The 25,314-nt window shown below is 45.2% G+C and overlaps 1 protein-coding gene across 1 annotated transcript in view; it reads left to right on the forward strand.

The window, feature by feature from the left end:
- Positions 1–17,961: 17,961 nt before the first annotated feature.
- The window catches only part of LOC122393494, a 49,089-nt gene continuing 41,736 nt past the window's right edge, over positions 17,962–25,314 (forward strand). The window contains exons 1-2 of the mRNA XM_043389543.1: positions 17,962–18,189; positions 20,315–20,528. Coding sequence (XP_043245478.1) covers positions 17,973–18,189; positions 20,315–20,528 — 431 coding nt within the window. The 5' untranslated portion in view covers positions 17,962–17,972. The remainder of the gene's footprint in view (positions 18,190–20,314; positions 20,529–25,314) is intronic.

Consider the following 25,314-nt stretch of genomic DNA (forward strand, 5'->3'; position numbering starts at 1 on the left):
TTCGGTATATCCTCACGGCTTTGCTTGGTATTTGGTTTGGTATCGGTATTCCGATTTTCTGTAATTGACATCATTAGTATGAAAAGTCATGTAAGCAGCAAAATAAATAAGTTCAAAGTATCACCGACCATTGGCGGACCCTGCCAAGGCCTTGTCACATGACAGTGGTAGCCCCCAATAGGTGTCCGTTGTCGCCGGTGTGTAATTCTCGTCAAATGCCGCAATACCTATCAGAAACGTTTTACGTCTGGGGAGGTTATGGTCCATCAGACAAATTTTCATAATTTTTGCGCATTAGTCGTGTAACATAAATTAGAAATGTATAGTTGAATAATAACGTAACATTGAATTGTCTATCTACCTGAAAAGTCATTAAAACATTTATAATCAATTTCCACCACCTGATAATCATCCATTTCAATTATTTCCTTCTTTCTTGACAACCTTGGAATCATATATCATTTCCGTCGAAACACCGACCACTCTCGATACGAAGAGTTTCCATCGTCTGACGCCTAATCACCCATACCTTTCCCTGTGGACTCCTCGCTCATTGCCTTTCCCCCGCGGGCCACTCTGGTCATTACCGATCAGCTGATAGGGAATAACGGAAGGGTCATTACCGGCTTTGTTCGTAATGGAGAGCTGATAGGCATAATAGGATACACGGAGAGGACAGGTGTGCCCTGAATGGAAACAGTCGGGATTGTGGGGCAAAAGGGTAATCGATTACACCACCACCAAAGGGCATGTCCAGGGTTACAGTGCCCACGACAGCATCATAGTGCTTCTAAGTTCGCCGGTGAAAAAGCTATCAATTTATAAGTTTTTTTTTGATATATGAAATATGAAATCAATCACCCCACATGCGACTTTAGAAAAGCCTATCCCACACAAGAGAAGCACGACCTCGTTTTAATTTAACCACTGAATGTAATGTTTTTACGTTTTTAGCGTGGTAAGATGATTACAGATAATGAGATATCTCCTCCAGGGGTCTCTGAGTAGACGTGATCACCCGATCCCACGCACACACGTGCCAGCCAGCAAGTGGAATGTCTGGCAACAGTGGTGTCATATGGGATTCAATGGGATCATTGATTGGGTTCATACTTTTTTCAGGTGCCCTACCTACGCTGATAAGATGTACGGTAAATCCAGACAAATTGTTCGACAAATGCAGACAAATATATCCGGAAAATACAAATTTTCCGTTAATTAGAAAACATGGTTGTGCGGATTTATTGACGTCACATGTCGTCATTGTCACACAAATATACACATTCGCAATTCGAACATGCCTATCCGCATCAGTGTCATTCTCACATTTCTTCATACAATTCAGCAGCAGATACATAAATGTCCATGGAAAATACTTTTCTACCGAGCAGAACATCCCTCCCTCTAGCAGGCCTGACAGGGATTCCCGGTTGCATCCGGTGGTTACAATGTTCTCGCAGCTCAGCAGCGGAGCATATACACTCAGAAACAGTTTTTAGAACATTCGATGATTAGTTTACTCCGAGGTATCCGGCCAGTCTCAATTTCCGGTAAATGCTCTTGACACGGAGACATTAGATGCCGAAATTTCCAGAAAGCCAAGGTTTAGTATGCCGACTATCTCAATCAATCTCAACATCGATACAGCGACCTTCTTTGAGATAACATTGGAAGTTTTTAAGACCGTGCCGTTGTCCAGAAGACCCCCCAGGTGTCTCCATGAACGAATGTCTTGACGGTCCGCGGATTCGATCCGCGCGCTGCACATCAAAAGAAATTCTTGCTAGCGATCCCCCGTCCAGGAGATTTCCCAACAACTGCGCATTTGAACGCATTTGAACGGCAAAATGCCATCAAAGGTGAACAAATATCCACTCTATCGCTGCACATCATCCACACTTGGTCAACGTCACCACAAACGCTGCCAATCTCTAAAAAAAAAACACGACCGAAGTCGTTACGACAGCCTGTCAGCCGCCGCCGCCGCTGGTACAGAATGCCGTCTGTGGCCTCCACGATAAAGCGCCTCGGTAGCTCAATGGGTAGAGTTGCGGATTGTCGATCCTAAGATTGATGGTTCGATTCCGGGCGCGCCGCGACTTTTCGCATGAATACCAAATGGGGAATATTTGTTTCTGGTCCCTAAAAAGCTGTTTCTGGCACCTAATTGCTGGTCAGCCCCAAAATGCTTCTTCGACCCTAATATCTGAATCTGGCACCTAATTGCTTCCACACAGCCTAAAGTTGCCAGATCGTCTAGTTGAACTCCGTATTTGCTGTTTGCTGATTCAGCACCAAAACCAAAACATCCAGCACCTATTTTATTCCACGTTTGCCTACCTAATTCGCGTAATCTTCCTGATTTTATGTATCCTAACAACATGAACGTTGCATTCGGTGATGTCAAGTGCCATTTTCGCCAGTGGAGATAATGGTTAATGCCATTTCTAGCCAAAAGAGAATCACTAGCCAGCTATGGTGCAGCATAGCAAGACGCTCCTATACCAGCCCGCTATGTAGAGACTAGAGATTATTGCACCCTCAGCCATTTTAACGTGAAAAGTTTGGATCCGTCACTTCCAGCCAGGCTCTCAGGTCATAAACTGGAGTAAAGCAAAATCTCAACTCTGAACAGACATGCCACGCAACCGGCCCTCTTTTCAATACCTATTATTAGCTTTCTGCAATCATCGTCTGACTCCATCTCGATCAAACGCAGCATCCGGTTTCTACAGGGGCGTTTGACTGACCGGCCACACAATAACCAAAAACAAAATCAAAGCTTCATGCACACATATGACATAAGTAAGAAACGGATGAAAAAGGCACAACCACGGCACAACTTGAACTCTGCGCGGCAAACAACGGATAATGTCCCACGCAAGATCCCGCGTTTCTTCAGCGGCCTTGAACGGAATGAAAACATTACATTTCTTTTTTAGAGCTATTTGATGACGTCAAAAAATACAATACCCGTTTTAATGGTCAAAATGGAGACAATTACTCACAAAAATGTTTCCCTTTAAGCATTACAAAATAAATACTTTTAAATATTTAAATGACATTGTGTTTTCAAACAAATCAATATTATTTGCTTACTTAAACGTCATATACAATGCTGAGATCACTACGGGGCTGTCTTAGAGTGTAGCTGCACTGGCAACCTTTAGGCTAGACTCCAGGGGTCATTATACCAGAACAACATGATTCTACCAGCCAGTAGTTCATTTTTCTACTAGATTGGTGCTACGCTCAGCATTTAGGTGCCAGATTCAGAAAAAAGAGTAAGGCGTACCGATGAATAGGTACCAGAAACAGCTAATTAAGGTCATTTTCCATGATTGGTGCTGGTATCCACCAAATAGGTGCTGAGGACCAATTTTGGGGCGAGTCAGCTTTTAGGTGCCAGAAATAGCTTTTCTGGGACGCAATTAAATGGCGTCCATACCAAATGTACACCAGCGTATGGTCCCCAACGCATTATCTCCAAAGAGATAAAAATGTTGGTGGTTTAACTGAAGCCCAAATAAAAAACAAAATTGTCTAAAAAAGGGTGGCTCTTTGCGTTATACGATCACACGGGCTATTATTGTCTAGGATTCACCTGAAGGTCTGTGTACGATCAGACTCACGTGGGCTGGACAGAGATTCTTACGATAAACATGGTGTGTCAAAAGTGGAAATAGCCGGTGCGCCGTCTGGCAACCCGGCAGCCCGACGCCATAGGGAAATTCATGCTTTTTGTCGCTTTTTCGCTCCTTATGAGTCACTTGATCTAAGTAGAGCTTAACTAGGAACGAGGCGGGTCACTTGGACGTATTCAGGAGCCGAATACGGTGTTTTGGAGCCAATACCTGGGAAACCCTACCCGCCCAATGCGAGTATTTAACCCTCGCCCGCACATGCCATTTTCCCATCCTAGAACGCACATGGGGGGGGGTGGTTGCCACCCCCCCCCCGCGCCATTTGGTTCCTGTTGGAGATAGAGCTTAGCAGTAAAGACCAAAAAGATTCTTTGGGAAGAGACGAATCCAATGATACCCAGTTTTACCTTCTCAGGTCAGTCATTGACCTTCCAGGTCAGGTCAAACTAAAAAATGTTGCTGTTTTGGGTCACCGTTGGATATCAAGTGCGCTGCTTATCAAATACCGATGACGATGCTGTTTTCTGGTGCCAAGCCAGCTAGAACCTCTTTGTCACACTATCCGACCAGAATTTTGCTGCTGAGGTCATTTCAGGTCAAGTTAGGTCAAGGTCAATTATATGTGTTTGTATGTCTGTGTGTGTCTGTGTGTATACTGATGTGTGCACCGATTGTTTTTGGGTCCATATCACATGAAATCATGATCCGAGAAGCTTTTACCAAAAATGCAGTCAAAAAACTTCACAAAAAGTAAATTCAGCTTGCCTAAAACGCAATTATCTTAGATGACATAGGTTGACCTTGACCCTGACCTTGACCCCTGTACATCGTCGAACAACATGTTCCATGATAGGTGGGAGGTAAGACTGGCAAAAAAGGCCGAAATCAGGGTGTCAAAAGCTCACAAGGCCCATGGCAAACGCAAGATGTTGAGAATTGGCCATTTGGGTCATGACATGACCTGAAAAACAAGGTCATATCTCCGAAACCAAAAACCACAGAAACTTGAAATTTTCAGTGGACATCAAGAAAGGATAGACAAGCAGCTATACGAAAAATCAGCCTTCTAGCTCAAAAAATGTTGAGTGCAGAGCAGAAAGACTGCCTGGGGGGGGTGGCAACCACCCCCCCCCCCATGTGCGGGCGAGGGTTAAGAGTCTGCATGCCCAAATTAACGCTGAGCGCGGCCGTTTTCGGTCGGTTTTCCGCGACCTTGTGGCGAAATCGCCTTATTTATTCAACCAGGGTGGGCTAATTCGCTTAACTAGGAATGAGGCGTTGAACAGAATTATTCAAGGAATAGAGTTGTGCAAAAATATTTTTTGTATTGTTAAAACTGTATCCGCCCTCGAACGATAAATATTGTTGACCCATCAGGAACACATCCCCTGGAATGCGTTTGGACTTGGCTGGATCTAATATTAGCGAGTATCTGCTAATGCAGTTTCTTGGCTTACACAGTACGCACACAAGCATACATACTTCCTGCCCTTGGTTATCCCTCACTTGAGTGAAAATTTTGCTATAATAACCATTCCAAGCAGTTAACAGGTTTTAGTGCAGTGCCAAGTCGGAGCCGTTCAGCGCCGCCCGTCTCCCAGGCGGCGCGTAACGGCTGCCGCCGGCCGCCGCGCCGCCGCTCTGGCAGGGTGTTTGACTTCATATCTCTGTTGCTAGAAAAGTTGTGGACCGATTTACATGATTCTTGCATGAAAAGGTCCGCCATTCAATTCTTAGCAGATAACGAAAATTTGACGTCAATTGCACGATCCGCTGCCCATATTGTGGTACTGCCATCTATTGACAAGGCTGGCGAACTAAAGCCGGGCGGCTATTTCCACTTTTGACACACCATGACATCGAAAGATGCCATGGATGTTTGAAGAAGTGATGTTCATTAACCCGGCACCGCCTGGGCTATTTCCGTACCCACGACAGCCTGGGGGGTCGGATCTGACCCCCCCCCCCTGTTATCTCGAGAACCAATGGTCGTATCGAGCCCCGCGAGGCGGCGTTCGAAAGGTCTCTACGAGACCTTCCCAAAGCACTCTTAAGATTTTAAGATTGAGGTCAACTTTCGGGTCAAGGTCAGGTCAAAGGTCAAATTCAGGGGTTTTGCATGAATCGGCTTACGGACAGCGGAATCGATAGCTGCTGCTCGAAACTCACCAAAAATGACCTCAAAGGCCTAGTGAAGGTACCATGTGCGTATAGGGGTCATACTAAGCACGGGTCAAGGTCAGGTCAGGTCACGAAAGGTCACGGTTTTCACTTTCTGCTACATGGGCGTGCGACACATGTTTTATGGCTTATTTTTCACGCCGAATCCGATGGTAATGGTTAGATGTGACCCCAAGTCACTGTGCTGGTGATAAGTGTGCAATGAAAGCATAAAAAATCGTTTATACTATACATAACTAAACGAGGGCTAAGAAAAAACGTCAATTTTTCAACTTTTTATTTTTGACACAAAAATGCACTTTTCTAGACGAGCTTTGTCCCAGGAATCTAGTGGTGTCATTTGTTTTCACATGCGATGTTCAGAAGTGCCTCTAATTCACGAAAATGCTTATGACGTCACCATGCCCTATGCATGTTGGAGCTATTTTTAACAATTTGGGGGTCAAAAATCAAGATAGAAAGTTGAAATTTGGGGCATCTAATGTTCTAATAGAGCTCTACAACATATATTCCGGTTTTTTGGAAATTCCCAAAATTTTGGATTTTATTAGCTGTTTTCCAAAAAATATAGTTTTTTGAATTTTTAGGGGTAAAAAACGCATTTTATGGAAAATCCGAGATAGCCATTTTAACACGCGCACTGCAGCGGGTCTGAGCCGAACACGAACTGCAGGGGGAGGGGGGTGAAAACAACCCCCCCCCCCTGAGATCTCGAAAACGGCGCAACGTAGCGACAAGCGGTAAACGGCGTTGGATAGGTTAAGATGAGATCTACAAGAAATACTAAGATCATTTTTGGGTCAGGTCAAAAACGAGGTCACCAGAGGTCACCGAAGACAAAATGTTACGATTTTCACAACAGGAATTTCGCGGTAGTTTTTCTTGAATAACTTGTCTTGCACACAAGACAGAGGATCGATTCGAACGCCATCGTTCTTAGCTCGTCAAGGCGCATCGAATGATATATAATATGACCTCGAAAGGTCAAGTTGAAAAATTGACCTCAGGTCAAGGTCATGACCTGACCGAAATAGGTCATGTTGCATATCATTCGATCCGCATTGACGAGAAAAACACGATAAACGTCGAACGGAGTCTCTATCTCTATTCAATCTCAAGTTATTGAAGAAAAACCGCTGGTGACCTCAGGTGTCCTAAGATGACCTGGAGATCACCTTCCAAAGGTCATAAGTGATATGTTTCGGTGAAATCACCAACAGGGACCTGTAATACTATGATCCTGAGCGTATTGAAGTCATAGGATGGCATTCAGAGTAAGTTGAAATTTCTCCCATTGACTTATAATGGGCCGGTCGCAAAAATGACCTGACCTTAGGTCATCGATATAAAAATTCCGAGATATACAAGTTGTAGCTCGTGATGACTTTACTATTTCCTGTGGGTTTCAAGATCATATCTCAACAACTGTGGGCTTGGTGGGATTGCAAACTTCGAAATTTACGTTTCGAGGTAGGGTCACTTGACCTGACCTGGTGACCTGACCATAGGTCACCTGGGGTCAAAATTTTTACTCAAGGTGTGCAAAAGTTGGGAGAACAGGTATGCAAAATTTGGCGGCGCTACGCGCCGCCGTTTTCTCGCGATTTGCGAAAAACCACAGGGGGGGTTGAAAACAACCCCCCCTGCAGTGCGCGTGTTAAAGAACTTATTGAGCTGCGTCTTTTCATGTCCTTAATTTGCAATTTGCTTCAAACCCTGATTTTTGGCGATTTTTCAAACATTTACCACTTTTTGACTAAAAACACCATGTAGTTACATCACTAAAATCGATATATCTCAAAAAATTTTGGAAATTATTTCTTGAAAATTGCACAGGAGACGTCAAATTGATGGGGGAGAAGGTATGCCAAGTTTCAAGTAGATAGCGAAAGTGGTTCATGAGTTATTCAAGAAAAACGAAGGGTGGGGGGTCGGATCCGACCCCCCCCCCCCAGGCGGTCGCGGACCCCCCCCCCCCCCCCGAGGTAGTTTTTCTGCTCTGCACTCAACATTTTTAGAGCTAGAAGCCTGATTTTTCGTATGGCTGCTTCTCTATCCTTTCTTAATGTCCACTTAAAATTTCAAGTTTCTGCGGTTTTTGGTTTCGGAGATATGACCTTGTTTTTCAGGTCAAGTCATGACCCAAATGACCAATTCTCAACATCTTGCGTTGGCTATGGGCCTTGTGAGCTTTTGACACCTTGATTTCGGCCTTTTGCCAGTCTTACCTCCCAACTATCATGGAACATGTTGTTCGACGATGTACAGATGTCAAGGTCAGGGTCAAGGTCAACCTAGGTCATCTAAAATAATTGCGTTTTAGGCAAGCTGAATTTACCTTTCGTGAAGTTTTTTGACTGCATTTTTTGTAAAAGCTTCTCAGATCATGATTTTATGTAATATGGACACATAAACAATCGGTGCACACATAAGTATACACACAGGCACACACAGACATACAAACCCATATCATTGACCTTGACCTAACTTGACCTGAAATGATCTCAGCAGCAAAAACCTGGTCGGGTAGTATGACAAAGAGGTTCTAGCTGGCTTGGCACCAGAAAACGGCATCGTCATCGGTATATGATAAGCAGCGCAGTTGATATCCAACGGTGACCCAAAACAGCAACATTTTTTAGTTTGACCTGACCTGGAAGGTCAATGACTGACCTGAGAAGGTAAAACTGGGTATCATTGGATTCGTCTCTTCCCAAAGAATCTTTTTGGTCTTTACTGCGAAGCTCTTTCTCCGACAGGAACGAAACGGCTCGGGAGGGGTGGCAACCCCCCCCCCCCATGTGCGTTCTAGGATGGGAAAATGGCATGTGCGGGCGAGGGTTAAAGATTATTGAAACATGATATCAAACAAAACACCAACCAAAACAAGGGAAAATACAAAAAATAACTTAGTGTCTTCTCAATATTCCACGACCGTTTTCAGCAGTGATCACAATCCAAATCCCCCTATTGTTGCCAGAGCAGAACCGAAAAGACTCTCAGAATCCCACTTGAGCCCACCCTATCGGGACAAGCCGACTTCTCCGCAGCTCGTTCCAAGTCATCCCAGTTTATCCCGGCCGAATTGCTGACTGGACTGTGTCCATTCACCACTCGGAACAAGATTTGACTCTTCAGACAAACCCTCTACTCTGCCCAATCTCCACGCTGACTGGACGTCTCTCTCGCCTTTCTCTCGCTCTGCAATACACTGATGTGTGGACCTCCGCCGCTGGGATTCGCCCGTAGCTTACAAGACGCCGGCCAGAATTTCTCCAGCGGCGGCGTGGCCTAGGTGTGCAGCAAAATAGACCTTATTTTTCCCTCGGTCGGCGCCGCGGATGCCGCCGTAAAAAATACGACCCGCATCGCGAGGCGGAGTATGGAGGAGATTGCCGGGCTTTAAAGTTTGACAAAAAAGGAAAGGTTAAGTGGTGTGGTCAGTTTGAAATGCAGTGTAATGATAGTTATCGAGGGCAAACTACACAATGATTCGACGTTTCGTTTCATTAACGCGGTAGTTACGTTGAGCTTTGTTATTGGTCATATTTGGCCATAATTTACGCGTGTCGGAAATGATGTGCCTCATCCTCTTGAAAGAGAATTTGTAATACAAGCAAAGAAGTAATTTATGGCAGCGGTTGAGCGTGCGTGTTTACACACAACGTTGATGCAGATTTATTCTCTCATATCTATGCGCTGATGTATTATATATTAGTGTCATGCGGGGCAGCTGATGTAGATAGCGCAGGTGTAGTTACCTACCACCTACCTTGGTTGTTTTCTCTTTTGGCGGAAACACGGTCTCGACTTCCCCTCCTCGCTCGCCCAGGTGTCTGCGTCTGCCGATTCCTTCTTGCGTAGCTGAAAGACGCCCCGAGCGGAGGGGAAGGAGACTTGGGAAGGAATGGGGTGACGGTGGGGCGGTGGGTGGGTCTGTTAGGATCCTAGTTTTACTCTCGCTGATGCACGTTGGTGTGGAACTCGTTCGGCGTAGGAAGACTATGGTGGTGATGTTTGCCAGCGTTGCCTTTCTTTCACGGATTTGTTTTCTTGTTGGATTTTGCTGCTCACATATCGATTCACACATACATCACTCGCACTCAAGACTGAACAGTGAACATTCAACTCGACTAATGTGCCCCGCGCCCTTGCCGACGGCTCGCCGGCGGGCACCCGACTCCGTCTCCCGGCCGGCCCGGGCGCGGCGCCGCGGCGCGGCCGTCCCGGTTACCTGACCCGGCCGGCCAAAGGTCGGACCGGCTCCGTCCGCCGCTACCAGCCCGCGGCGGGCCCGGGGAGGGGTACTACACTACATTCTTCCATTGTCGTGGTAACATGCTTGGTGAGGGCAAACATTGGCATGCTTTCTTTCCCATTAATATTAAAGTATTGCCTGATTATCTCGTCTAGTACTGCCATCTGTCGAATGTTGTTCTCCCTAGTTGTTCTTCCTAGGGGTCGCCGCAGTCTGCCCCGCCGCAGTCTGCCCCGACACTAATGTTCCGTGATTATCGCCGGCTCTAATACGGTCCCATTCTGAATTTTGATGCACAAGAAGACGCCACAAAGAATTCAACATAATGACATCTTTTTTTCACGAGCGACACCAGCATCCGTGTGCGTCATTCTTATGGCTAAACATCCGTTGCCACTTCTACGAAACATTCTAAAGGTTCGAAAGGTTCGTCACGACCTGCCCGGGAGAATCCCTCCTCCGGGTGATGGCAATGACAATTCAGACCAGCCATTTGCGTCAGCCGTCTCTGCGACAATCAGAACAATCTGTCAAAGCCAATGTTGGCCGTGATGGGGCCATTCTATCTTCAAAACATCGTAATCATTGTGGAAGGAGGCTGTTCTAGTTAGTTACCCTGCGAAATACTTCCAGGATTCAGGTAGTGACAAAAGAACAACCCGGCAACAGATGCTGTGATAAGGAATAATAACTATTCAACTCCAAAAGGAACGATGCACTGTGCGATAAACAAACATGTTGTTCTTTTCTGATCAGTCGTCAGCTCCCAGGAGTTGCATTCGTATATCCATATCATTTCTCAATTCAAATCTCTAACATGATTGGATACTTCAAGTAGGGGAGACCCGGGAGGTATGGGCCCCCTGGAGGTATGGGCCATCGCAATTTTGAAGAAGTGTCGCGTATTTTTACACATTTGACGGCGGAAACTGGTAGCAGCCATTCCGTTATACAACCCACGTGATTTTCATTATCTTCCTCAGTCTTCTTTGGCAATGAGCGGTGATGAAGCGTTTTTGCCCTCTTCGAGTAGAATAGGGGAAGTTGGGGCAATGCCGGAGTTGGGGCAAAGCCGAAATTCGAGATATTTCGAAAACCGTACGACATGGATGCCACCTGCATCAGTGATGCTCTGAAGCTTAAGTGACTACCAATTATCGCATGTTTGTTACCAGTCGTCATTCGGAATACTTCGGCTGTGAGGGCGCCAAGAGCGTTTTCAAGGTACGTTTCCTTTGTACTACATGCGTCTTCGAAGCTGCATTTCCTACTCATTATGCTACCGTTTGTCTGGCCAATTCGGTCAAGTAATCTTCAGCACGTCTTTGCATAAGTGTGCTGCCTATTTGAAATTTATACAGCACGTTGAAAAGTTATGGGCCTGCAAATGAAAGTATGGCTGGCTGGGGTAATGCCGAAAACGTGCAATTACGCGCGTTAAAGCACGCTACGTGAACTTTACCGCTGTAGAATAGCAACGCGTATTTTTAGTCACACAAATTACACTTTTAACCGACACAACGGCATGTTACCATAAGGAATGATTTACCTGGCCTTTTCTTATTATATCACACAATTATAACTTCCAGTGTGCACCAAGCGTCCTCAAGCTCTTAAAACGCGTGTCAGCTTTGACGAATTCTGGATAAAATTTGAGATAAAATAGCAAAACATCAATTTCGGCATTACCGTAGATCATTTCTCCCATTTTCGGCTTTCCCCGCAGTCCGGGGCAACGCCGAAAAAGTCACTTCTTTGATATTTTTAGTTTGTGCGCTTAACGGTATGCAAATTCATCAAATGCGCCTGGTATGTTTGTAAGGCAAAAGACTGGCCTCTCGAATGACGCCAACAAGAATAGCTTAGGATGTCTACTAGTGATGTCAATTACGGAAAATCGGAATACCGATACCAAACCAAATACCAACCAAAACCACGGGAAATACCGAAACCAAACCAACTTGGGGAACTGAGGGAAGTACCAACTTTTTACCGATTTATTAGCCTCTTATACATTAGTGAGGGCTTATGATACCAACAAAATACCAAACACATTACGATTGAAATACCAAATACCAAGTTGGTATCGGTTTGGTATCGGTATACCAAAAAGTTGGTATCCGATTGACATCTCTATTGTCTACCTTGCGTGCTACGGGCGTCAGAAAAAAAGTATTCGGCGTTCCCCCATTTTCCCCTACTGTATACATACAGAAAATTCGTGGTAAATTTGAACCAGGCTCGTGTTATGATGTCAGACCAATGCTTACATCAAGTTTAAGGCATGCAAATTAAGACTGGATAGACAATATGAAGCTTTCTTGCAAGATTATGAGCTGAGATGCTACGCAAATTCTGGCGTCCTAACCGGGAGGCTCGGGCCACTTATCCTAAATCAATAAAAAGATGCTTTCATTGAGCTTTATCTTCAATAAGTTTTATTTTTGTCGCGCAAGGTTGAAAATTTAACTTCAAATTTCATTCAAACAGAAAAATATTATTTATTTTATTTCATGCAGCATGATTGAGTTTACTAAAATACATATGTGCCCAAGTGACCTCCATGAAGTAAGGCTGCTGTTGGCCGCTTATGCGGTTCCTGGGCTCTAAGAGAGATCAAGGTAGATACCAGCTACGAGTATTGTTCTCATTGTCGAGAAAAGAATATGAAACATGGCACCGGCCCATACCTCCCGGGCCATGGCCCATACCTCCCGGTGTATTTTGATGGATCGAAAAAGCACATTATTTATTGAAAGTTATCTCGAGACAAAATAGTTGATCCCAGATGCTTGATATCAGGCACACTTTGCAGGCGAAAGGCAATTTCACGTGCACAGAGTGAAAAACCGGGTCTAGCCACTGCCCACTGGAAGAAAATGGCCTTTTCATAAAACCGGCCCATACCTCCCGGGTCTCCCCTACTACGTGACATTTCAATGTACTTTCTGGCCGTTGTTCTACCCCAAATACACGGAACTGTTGTCGATTGTCGATTTCATTCGCTGGTTCGATTACTTCCTCGCCACAGGGCAGCGGTGGTATTAACTTTTAATCTCGGAAAATCTAGCCCATCACCGTCTAAAGCTGATGATAAAGTCACCGCTTTTTCAGCTGTCAGTTCACGCTCCCAGAAACATGTCATCTGATGTATCTGTACAGAGGAAGGTGCAAAAAAAATAAATAAAGAGAACGTGACAAAGTATACAGATGGGGCTGTGACACTCTGGCTGTGACTTCAGAAATCAGAGTGATCATTTATTCATTAGGGTCATCTAGGGTGGGGTGGGGAAATACACAGCTTCTTACACCTGATCTTTTTAACCCTAGAACGCCTAGGGGGGGGGGGTTGTATCACCCCCCCCCCCCCCCTGAGGTTTTTTCGAAGTGCACGCTAAACGGCTTGTCGTAGCGGGCTGAAATTTTCAATACCCTCTGGGGCAACCTTTGCGCATCTTTTGCCGAAAAACAATTGATCGGGTCATGTCAGGTCACGGAGTTATGACGTCATAAGAGGTACAGCCTCCGGCCGACAGTTACCAAACGTGTGCGCCGAATCCCTAGGTTTTCTGCCGGTGATACCCACATTGTTTGATGGATCATGATGAAACTTCCCATGCATGTTGGGGCAAGCATTGGCTATCGTGTGGTATAAGAAATTTGACCGGGTCAGGTCAGGTCACGGAGCTATGACGTCACAAGAGGAACAGCGTCCGGTACTATTTTTGAAAAGCGCCCGAACCACTATTTTGCTAATTCTTGTCACCTCAATGGGAATATGCAGCAATATTAGCTTCTATAGGGAGCAAATGGACCTCCCAAATCCAAAAATACAATCAGATTTCAAAAATTTAAATTTTGATTTTTCGAATTTCTGCCGCCGACTGTGACCTTGCCGACTTCCGGCGCTCCCAACGCGCCATTTTTAGAGCTAGGGAAACGAAATACATACCAAACGATAGAGAATTGATCAAGGAACACGATAGTGAAGGTTTCAAGTCGATATCTCCCACCGTTTTGCCGCAATCGCCGCGGAAAGTTGAAAAAGTTTGATTTTTTCGGAAAATTTGACCTTTGACCGGTCATAAGTAGGTCAAATGTTGACCTAGGACCAAAAAATATACCACCAATCGCGAGATCTTGTTGAGAGCAATCCGTTGGTTTTTTCCGCTAAGCTCTACGACCTTCCGTTTCGAAACGCCAGGGGGGGGTCGTAACAACCCCCCCCCCCTGGTCGTTCGTGTTATGAGAAATGGCCTGGTCGTGCGAGGGTTAAAGAGATAACTATCACCACAGGGGAAATTGAAGGCAACGGTAAAATATCATTTTATTTCACTAAATGTCTTCGACTGTTAATGAATATAATGAACATGGAACAATTTATCTCATTTCCCATAAACCACTTTGACTTTTCGTCCACTTTAAGACATTTACAAACACGGGTGTCAACATAACCACCATATCCGGCCTGGCGAAAATGAATGAGGTCACCTGGCATTGCTGAAACAACACTACTGAAAGGTCAGGGAAATGTCACCAGAGAAATACGCGACGCTTTGGTGCCGTAAGTCGTGTACACAGTGAATAGCAATAGTCGACAAATGATTTAAACAAAACACGTTTCTGGTCTAAAGTGCTTTTCCGGACCTGGATATATTTAGGGGGTTCAGTTGAATTGGCCTTTGGTAAATTCCTTTTTAATGACCTCCTTACAAATTATTTATGTTTTCGATGTATTGCATTTCAATGTACATGAGTGAACGTTGAAAAGTAGATAAATGAATCGAATACGAAAACGAATTTAAAGTTAATTTATGACCTATTAGGTTGTCTATGATCGTTTTTATTGGGCCCATCCAACATATTCCTTAGAACTGTAGGTATATTGTGCTTTTTTATCACGCGAAGTTGTACAGAAACTGAAAAAAACTGGCAAAACTGTAACTGCATTGGTGTCTGTGTGTTTTTCGTGTCTGTGTTTAAACTGATATGTGATCAAGGCCCGTGGCCGAAATTTGTATCAAGCTAAATACATCGAAAACATAAATAATTTGTAAGGAGGTCATTAAAAAGGAATTTACCAATCACCTACATGCCTTACATACAAAGAGCACTACAAGAATTAAAAGGAATTGGCCTTTGATTGAAACACCTCTTTGTTATTCTACAATCTACATCTCTCAAGGGATTATAAATAAGCAGATGCTTCTCTAGAAACGGTGTCTCAAAGTCAATTAAACAAAACGGAGCACAAACCCCAGCACCGTATTTATACATGCTAACGTTAGCATACATGCCGTCGCAGGCCTCCATGCTTCCATGACTCGTCCCTCAGGACTACCCAGGCACTCTGACGACATATAGCACGTCTTTCTAGCTCCATTACCCCGTGGTGTCCGCAGCTGCGCCCCCAGGGCAGCCGAAGAAGAGACCCTCGGATCAGACCGGGTCGCTTGTGCGGGCGGGAGACCTTCCAGCGCTCATTTTCCACGTGAAAAGTTTGGCCGATGAGCAGCGGAGCGTTCCTTTCATTAGAAAAGTCATCACGGCGAGATATTAGAGATTTCAGGTGCGCTCGTTATTTTTTTCTAGGACAGAGTTGGCCTCACCAAGCTACCTAGCCGCATTTTCTGAAGATAGGAGCCATATCATGGAGAAACATAAGCGGGGCTTGCTATCGCTCAATTTTGATGCACACATCTTCATCCTGAGAATATTTTTCACTCACGCTTGGCACACTTATTCTCAGTCGTTCAGTGTGCAGTCAGCAGTACATTTGTCCTATCCCAGATTAGCGCAATTCTCTAATCCAAAAAGTCACCGCGTTTTGCTCTGCCGCTCAGTGTAATATTTTCCTCCCAGCTATCACATCTTTTTTCTCGGCCGCAGGATCGCGTCATTTAGCGGGGCACGTGGGTCACGTTTCTTGACGCCGGGCACCTCCTAATTGGGTCCATTTGTGGCCGGAGCGGTCGGCGCGTGTCAGAATGGTTGAAAAACGGGGGTATATTGTTGTCGCCCGGTGCAGGGTATATTGAGGTCGCTGTCCGCAGATTTACACATCTTTTAGAGCGGTGGATTGTCAGCCGTCATGTTGAAAGTTGGGGTCAATCAGGCTGGTGCGCAGTGGGCTGTGAATTTTCAGTGTCCGTTTCACAAACTGGTATCAATGTTACACTAAAAAAGCATGACATGATTACAAATCGACCTCTCCGCGCTAGTTTTAACTTGATCAATTGGTTTAATAGTTAGAATACCAATAATTTGTGATACATTCCATCCTCCATCCATCAGTAAAATAATGAGCTACATTTCTCATCTGTGTCTGGGACAGAAACCACCACGCTATAATGGAAAAATTACCCAGTTTCGAGGATTGTGATGCTCTCCATTCGGAAGTTGGCTTTCCCTCAAACTTTTCCCATTACAACTCTCCGAAACAATTGTCATTAGCTGTGTATCAATGGCTGGAACGCTGCTGAAAAACTTCAACAAAGTTTTGGGTCATCAAATGAAAACTGAAAACAATTATTTCACAAATTAACTCTTGTACGGACTAGACACGTAGCTATGAAACGTCTCGACAAAACCTCCAACTCTTCCTCTTGAAATATTAAGTTCGCTGAAGAAATCAATCTACGACTTTTGAAGTTCTTACAGAGGATTTTAACCCTCGCACGACCAGGCCATTTCTCATAACACGAACGACCAGGGGGGGGGTTGTTACGACCCCCCCCCTGGCGTTTCGAAACGGAAGGTCGTAGAGCTTAGCGGAAAAAACCAACGGATTGCTCTCAACGAGATCTCGCGATTGGTGGTATATTTTTTGGTCCTAGGTCAACATTTGACCTACTTTTGACCGGTCAAAGGTCAATTTTTCGGAAAAATAGACTTTTTTCAACTTTCGGCGGCGATTGCGGCAAAACGGTGGGAGATATCGACTTGAAACCTTCACTATCGTGTTCCTTGATCAATTCTCTATCGTTTGGTATGTATTTCGTTTCCCTAGCTCTAAAAATGGCGCGTTGGGAGCGCCGGAAGTCGGCAAGGTCACAGTCGGCGGCAAAAATTCGAAAAATCAAAATTTAAATTTTTGAAATCTGATTGTATTTTTGGATTTGGGATGCCCATTTGCTCCCTATAGAAGCTAATATTGCTGCATATTCCCATTGAGGTGACAAGAATTAGCAAAATAGTGGTTCGGGCGCTTTTCAAAAATAGTACCGGACGCTGTTCCTCTTGTGACGTCATAGCTCCGTGACCTGACCTGACCCGGTCAAGTTTCTTATACCATATGATAGCCAATACTTGCCCCAACATGCATGGGAAGTTTCATCACGATCCATCAACCGATGTCCGTACCACCGGCAGGAAACCTCGGGCGTTGGCACTCAGTTTGTGAAAATCCGGCCGGAGGCTGTTCCCTTTGTGACGTCATAACTCCGTGACCTGACATGACCCGGTCAAATTTTTTTTATCAAAAGATGCGCAAGGTTTGCCCCATAAGGTACCCAAAATTTGGCGGCGCTGCGCGCCGCCGTTTTTGCACTATTTCCGAAAAACCTCAGGGGGGGGGTTGATACAACCCCCCCCCTAGGCGTTCTAGGGTTAAACTTCCGCTACACCCCCTAGACAAGACATGTCAAATTATATGCAGTTTAATACATATTGAGGATGCCGAGTGATATTTGTCGATTAAATAGCTAATATAAAGATAACGAATGGGTTAATGACAAGAAATCCGACCAAAAAAGAGGGTATACTACCATTAAAAGTAAATATCGCGCAGGTATACGAATTTTGAACCGTCTCCAAGGTATATCTACCTACCTAAAACATTTATGACCACCCTCCACCCCTCCGTCTATGTTCCAGCTTCCACCGCCGCGATGACGTCAGAGCTGTCAGCCGGCTGCTGTCCTGACCTCGGCAATGTCACCTGCGCGCTGGCCAATGAGAGCGCGTGCTCGACGGGGGGCGGGGCCTCCGCCGAGGGGCGCTCCTTTGACATGCCCTGGTGGGCGTCGCTGTCGTGGACCGTGGCGTTTGTCGTGATGCTGGTTATCGCCATCGGCGGAAACAGCATCGTCTGCTGGATCGTACTAGGTAAGTTGGCATTTGGTATTTGATGGTGTTAATGTAAATTGGTATTTGGTATTTTAACCCTCGCATGTGTAGGGGGGGGGGGGTCGGATGGACCCCCCCCCCCATGGTTTTTCGCGAATAACTCGCGTAAAAAGCGGCCGATCGCGACGAAACTTTCAGTACCCTCGCATTGATCAATTTGACACCTACCCTGAAAATTTCATGACCCTGACCCAAATGACCTTTGACCTGTGACCTCTTTTCCGAGACCATGTTTGGCCGGAATCGCGATTTCGCGTATGTCGGCTCGCACTAGACGCGTGTTTGCAAGCTTTTCGTGGTTTCAAACGTTCAAACATGTGATTTGATGTTACTCCCGTGTGTGTCAAGGTCACCTGAAGGTCAGGTCAGGTCATTGACCTTTGGTGACCTCGGGTGACCTCGGGTCACTTTTTCGAGTTTTACATGTTTCTAGGCTAGTTTTTGGAGCTGAATTCGAATTTAGCAACCATTTGAACATTTACGAAGTAGTTTTGGTGACTTCGTAACATGTTACGAAGCTGTCAGAGGCGGTTGACACGTACTACGAATACCCGTCACGACGCCTACTGGTTGACCTGACCTGACCTGACCCGACCTGGTCTAAATGCTTCAAGACATCATCTGTGATCAAAACTAACACGATATTCGTGATCAGCACCCCGAAAAACCCCTTAGCAGCCACACTTTACGACTTTCTAACAGGTCCCGATTTTCCCGACTTTGGGTCATTGACCTGACCTGGAAGGTCAACCAATGACCTAGGACCTTAAAATTGGGTATCATCGGCTTCCTCTCGTCACGGGCAACACGCTCGTTTTTTCCGCGAAGCTCTAGCTCGATCAGGGGCCAAACGGCAAGGGGGGGGGTCCAACCGACCCCCCCCCCCCCCTACACATTAGAAGCTGGCAAACGCCGCACACATGCGAGGGTTAAGGTGTTAAAATTGACAAGTTGATATTTTGTTTGATTTTTATATTGATCATTTGTTATTGAATAATTAATCATAATGGGTCATTTGGTATAAAGAACATCATCAATATTTGCTAGATTACACTGTTGCAATTAATACTATTTTATTAACTACCACAAAGTAAATGGAGGAAAGCATTCTTGGGTGTATGTTTTTTCAGCATTGCTGTTCATGAACAAGAAGGCACACAGTTGTTATTGAAAAAAGGTTGATGCGTACAACAGTAGCGAATAAGTCGAGAACTGTCACCATCTGCACAAACAGTACGTATTTTTAATGTCATGTCAGCTGTTAATGTAAAAGGCCGGCATGACAAACGTCTCGAGTCTCAGAAAGCTGTTTCATAGGTAAAAAAGATCGAGTAGTCTCCTTTCAGAAACTATATTCATTTCGAAATATATGTGAGACTCCTATATTCATATTTCATTTCGAAATATAAGTGATACTCAGCTGTAGGCCTGAATCTGCCGAATGTTGAAGAACTTTATCAAAGCATTGTAGCAGCAACTAATAAACGAAAAACTCAACTAAATAAATACAAGTCCACGGCTGGAAAACTTGGTCGACGTGTGAACTATGTATTGGGCACAAGCTGAAGTTGAAAGCTGAATAAAATCCATTAGTGACGACATACCTAGACCTCAAGTTCTCCCGTGATCTTTACAGCAGCAAGTTTCGGTTCAGTAAAGTAGCGTTTTTTTTTTTGCCGCAGCCTTTCGCTAACTCACACATCGGGGTCACGTGCTTGGTAACGCAGAAAACTTGGCTGAATTGGAGTTCAAAGGAAAACTTATAGTAAGGTAACCTGGCAGCGCCGAAGTATATGGTTTCAAAGTATGATAGTACAGATGTTGAGTATGTAGTAGCCCGAATACTGCACACCGAACATCTGACGTAGGTACAAAAGTAAATATGTTTGATAAAAAGTTGCAACAAAACTTATCCATCCAAGCACTGTCGCGTCAAATACACACTGGGATTGCCACACATATATGCTATGTCGGTAATTTTAAACCCACTAGCCTCACACCAACCCCGGCCCAAGCAATATTCTTCCATCACTCTGATTTTTAACTCACCGGCCTCCTCTTCTCACCCCCGAATAACCAAATTTCGTCCCCCTTCCCCCGGCAGGTCATCGGCACATGCGCACCGTCACCAACTACTTCCTGGTGAACCTGAGCGTGGCCAACCTGCTCATGTCCTGTCTCAACTGCACGTTCAACTTCGTCTACATGGTGAACGCCGATTGGCCGTTCGGCCTGACCTACTGCATCATCAACAACTTCTTCGCTAACTTCACCGTGTCGGCCAGCGTGCTGACCCTGATGGCCGTGGCTATGGAGAGGTGAGAGGGACAGAGAGAAAGAGAGAGAGAGAGAGAGAGAGAGAGAGAGAGAGAGAGGGGAGAAGGAAGGGAGAGGGAGAGGGGGAGAGAGGGAGAAGGAAGGGAGGGGGAGAGGGAGAGGGAGAGGGAGAAGGAAGGGAGAGGGAGAGGAAGGGAGGGAGGAAGGGAGGGAGGGAGGAAAGTAGGTAGGAAGGAAGAAAGGAAGGAAGGAAGGAAGGAAGGAAGGAAGGAAGGAAGGAAGGAAGGAAGGAAGGGAGGGAGGGAGGGAGGGAGGGAGGGAGGGAGGGAGGGAGGGAGGGAGGGAGGAAGGGAGGGAAGGAGAGCGAGGGGGAGAGGGAGAGAGGACAGGAGGGGCGGAGGGAGAGAGAGAGAGAGAGAGAGAGAGAGAGAGAGAGAGAGAGAGAGAGAGAGAGAGAGAGAGAGAGAGAGAGAGAGAGAGAGAGCAAGGCGTATGCAAACAGAAATAGACTCGCACCTCGAAGAGCATGTTTTCATTATGCTGAAATATAATGCGTAGCTAATACTCGTAATAGTAACTTATGATACCTGAGGTAACATTAAATGAATAAAATGGGCATTAAATCCCAGATTATCAGGTATTTTTTGCACTAAATGTAGTCATTGATTAGATCACTGGCTCTTTACCAAAGCTACTTATCAAGGGCTTAAGATCACTCTTTAGTCTTTAGCCTTCTTGTTTGTTTATATCCTCTTTTGTTTTGTTTGTTTTGTTTTTGTTTATCTTTTTGCTATCTTTTGTTTAGTTCCTCAACCACCTTCACCCGAGAAATAGGAACATCTACCTGTTTTCAGAAGACACACAGCGGTACCGCACTGCGAACAGCCCAACTCTCTCCACGCGCACTGCTCGTCTTAGCTGAACATTAGCACATGTCGGCGATATATCGACATTACTTCCACACTGGCAACCAAGCTAATTACAGTTCTCGCGTATGTAGCCCAGCGTCCAGCCAATATCGATTTCCTGCACCCGAGGAGCCCAGCCGAAAAAACTCGCGAGACAAATGGATTCACTATCACCAAATGAGATTCACTAATTGAGCCGCAGTGATTATGTACTTTCACATGCATTTAATGGCATGGAAAACTTTCTTTGCAAGGCCCTCATCCCTTGTTTTCGAGGTTTGTGTCGATAAATATGCATGCAGTGATATGAATTGAACAAAACTCCGAAAATTACAAAGATACATTAACTTAAAAAATGTATTTTTGTTGTCAACTGTGTTTTTACGGCACCTCACTTACTTTGTTTCACTTTTGTACTTTGTATGTTTAGGCAAGTCACATTTATGATTTAATTTAGGTAAGTCGCATTCCGGATTACATACACAGGTAGATCGATACACATTTGACTAAAATTTGCATCCTTCGAAAAAAAATGAATCGCCAATATGTAGCTAGTCTATACTGATCTCAGGCAGCTTTTGCCAAATTGTCAGGGAACTCAGATTTGTTTTTCAATAGAAAAACACAATTCTAAAGAATAGTGTTTTAACTATTGACAACAAACCTTCGGTTACTCGCAATAGTAGCCCTTAAAGGAAATAGTTCACTTTCACAATTTTTTTTTTTGCAACGATTTATTATTTTTTATGTTCAAAATAATCAGCAAAGAAAATAAAACCTTTTTATAACAAAAGATTTTTTTCTATATTTTGATATAGGAAGAACTTTTCAGTTTCTGTAAGGCACACGCGATCCAGTATGAAAAGAGCATGGGTCCCGAAAATTCTTCAGAAACAGAGAAATTATCGCAGCCACCGGCATTTGGGCGATCTGCTCGATCTGATAATGTTCCCCTGAATGTCCTAATTGATCAGTACGAGAATTTCTCTAGAGTTCTCGTAGATAATTTCTCTAGTTTCTGAAGAATTTTCGGGACCCATGCTCTTTTCATACTGGATGGAAATATATGCAAGGCACACATCCTCAACGCAAGACACCTTTTTCGGGACGAGAAATAGAATATCTTTGCCTAGGGTGATCGTTGGGCTGTAAAAGCTCCTGATTTATGCTCGTCTCAGCCCAAGCTACGGAACTGCTATTCCAGTTCAAAACCCATGTTAAAAAGTGAACTATTTCCTTTAAATGATAAGTTGATGTAGATTTCTATTATGGAGCCGTACACGATCATTACGCCAATCACCCACATAATGAAAAGTCGTAATGGTGTTACTGCAGCGGGCAACCTACAGGTGGTTTTGAGCCAAATAATGAACAGTAGAACCAAAGACGCATATAAAAGTCTTTGGGGAAACATGGACTTGTATTAGCTCAACACATCAAACAAAAAACACATCAGCGATGTCCACTGACAAAGGCTCATGACACGGGGCATGCATCATTTTCGTCGGTCGCTCGTTGACGAAGCGCGTGACTTCCTTTCCGAATTTCCTCCATCTGGCTGTCGCCGCGCTGAGCGCTGATGAGCTGACGGAATGTAATTTATACCGTCGATCCGACGCTCATGCCAGCACCGATGCATCGTTGGCGACGGAGCGCCCGAATACCAATCGCACGAGCCGTCGCCAATCGCACCACATACTGTGGTGACAATGCCGTCCAGATTGTGGTGCAGCGCATGTGAATACCCGAACATATCAGTGAGCGGAATGGAGTAAGCAGCTATTCGATACCAGGCAGATCATTTGCGCGGGCTGGCTGTGGGTAGGTATTAAGAAATGGTGTCACGGCTTAAAGGAATCAGGTCATCCTCTGGAGCCAATACGTGGATTTGTTTAGGCTTTGATTAAATTTCAATGGAAATTATTTAACGCCGAGTGGAATAATTGCTGCCCTAAGAATGAAAACATGTTCCGTGATCAGGCACCTCACTATGATACGAACCCCCCCCCCCCCCACCCCCACCCCTGCCTGCCTCGTCCTTTAAAGTAACGCCGTTCTATCAAAACGTTGATAAAATGAGCGATACTTATTCAAGTCACACATCATATTCATTTTACCAATGCGGGAATTTTGCCAATTATTTCGCTATTAACTTTTGTACACTGACATAAAATAAACATAAAAACGATAAGAAATAGTCACACTTCTGAACACAAATTGCACCATCGGAATACTGTGCAACGCCACCGGCTACCTTACGGCAAAGTAAGAATTCGATGCATAAGTGCTGAGACGCCTCAACACGGACGTCTAAAAAGGCCACGATTCTGGCGCACCTCAGCTCCATCAAAGCGCCCGGATGACGTCAGACAGGCCAATTTAGTGCACCGAGTCCGGACGCAACAAGCAGGCAGTGGTTGTCACACATCATTACACCCAGAATTAGCGACATCGGCGAGCCAGTGCGCTGCCAATCGTCACCACTGCGCGACAGAGCGAAAGGCAGGATGTTCTATCAGCTCCGGTGACAGTTGTTAATAAACAGGACTGTCAGCAGCGAGCGGTGGCTCGCTCAGGTTTCGAGGAACGGCACGAAATTCGATGCGTCTTGAAGGAACATAATTCATCGCCTCGTCAATATTGCGAGAGACAGCTAATTTGGAGCGAGACTAGCAATTAATAAATAATGAGGTAAAGGAGAAAGACGGCAGCTTTAGCATAACGTGTCCGACCTGTGAAAAATCGAGCATTTGAGCAAAACAATTTAAAGACATGAGTGAGATTTTAAATACTCAGAGGGTTGGCGCCCATGTGGAGAGCTACCATATGACCCAGCGACCGGTCATGTTTCACTAAACCCCTGGACCTTTCCTCTCCATTTTTTTTTTCTTGTCAGCGCGTCCTACGAAAATAATGGGCGTTTTTTCCGCACAGATTTACCATCAGACTTATATACACTGTGATCAGACTGTTGATACGGCACGTGCTCACTTTTTGTTGACACCACGGCCGGTGGTGTGTGAAAATCCAATGCCTCAGGGTAGATTACCAGTCGATACGACTGATGGCCTCATGTGATTTTCAACGGCTTTATATGAAGCCTTTCCTGTTTACTGAAAGTCGAGGAGGAGGAAAGTCGCAGGAAAATGCCAGCCTTTTTACAAAACAGGCCTTTTTTCTTGCCGAAACAAAGCCAGGCATGCTCTACCATAACAATGCTAATGAAAAAGGATGATATCTCAGTTAACACTTAACCCTCGCCGGACCTATTGGTTTTCTACATACGCGCCGGCCGAGGGGGGGGGGCGGGTACGACCCCCCCCCCCTCGCCGTTTCGCCCCTGGTGGAGCTAGCGCGTCGCGGAAAAAACGAGCGTGTGCGCCGTTACGAGACGCAGAGATTGGTACCCGATTTTAAGGTTCTAGGTCAACCGGTGACCTCTGAGGTCAGGTCAAGTGCCCCAGGGTACGGTTCAGTTTTTGGTGAATAACTTCGCAAAAAACGGCCGCAGAGCCGCGATTTTGGCAGCATCGTGTTCGCCTCGCTCAGGCGCGTCGAATGATATACTTTTTGTCCGGGTCAGGTCAACTTGGGGTGTTGACGTCAGGTCAAGGTCAGGTCAGCACCCCCAGGTCACGAAGCTGGTCGAAAGAGGTCATGTCGCATATCATTCGATTCGGCAGGTCTTCTTGAGTCCATTGGTGGCTTTCTCGACTCACTAGCTCAATTTGATCAAGAGTTATAGACGAAAAACTAATATGACCTTGATGACGTCATAAATGACGTCACGCAAGGTCAACATTGCAAAAGTGACGCATCCAACCTTGCAAGGAGTGCATCAAATCACGATTCTGTGTGCTTGAGATAGTTGGAGATCGTTCCCGGCGCCAGAATAGCTAACAGTATTAACAGCTAACAG

This window comes from Amphibalanus amphitrite, unplaced genomic scaffold (genome assembly GCF_019059575.1).
Source record: "Amphibalanus amphitrite isolate SeventyFive unplaced genomic scaffold, NRLGWU_Aamphi_draft 000538F_arrow, whole genome shotgun sequence".
In the NCBI taxonomy this organism is placed as follows: domain Eukaryota; kingdom Metazoa; phylum Arthropoda; class Thecostraca; order Balanomorpha; family Balanidae; genus Amphibalanus; species Amphibalanus amphitrite.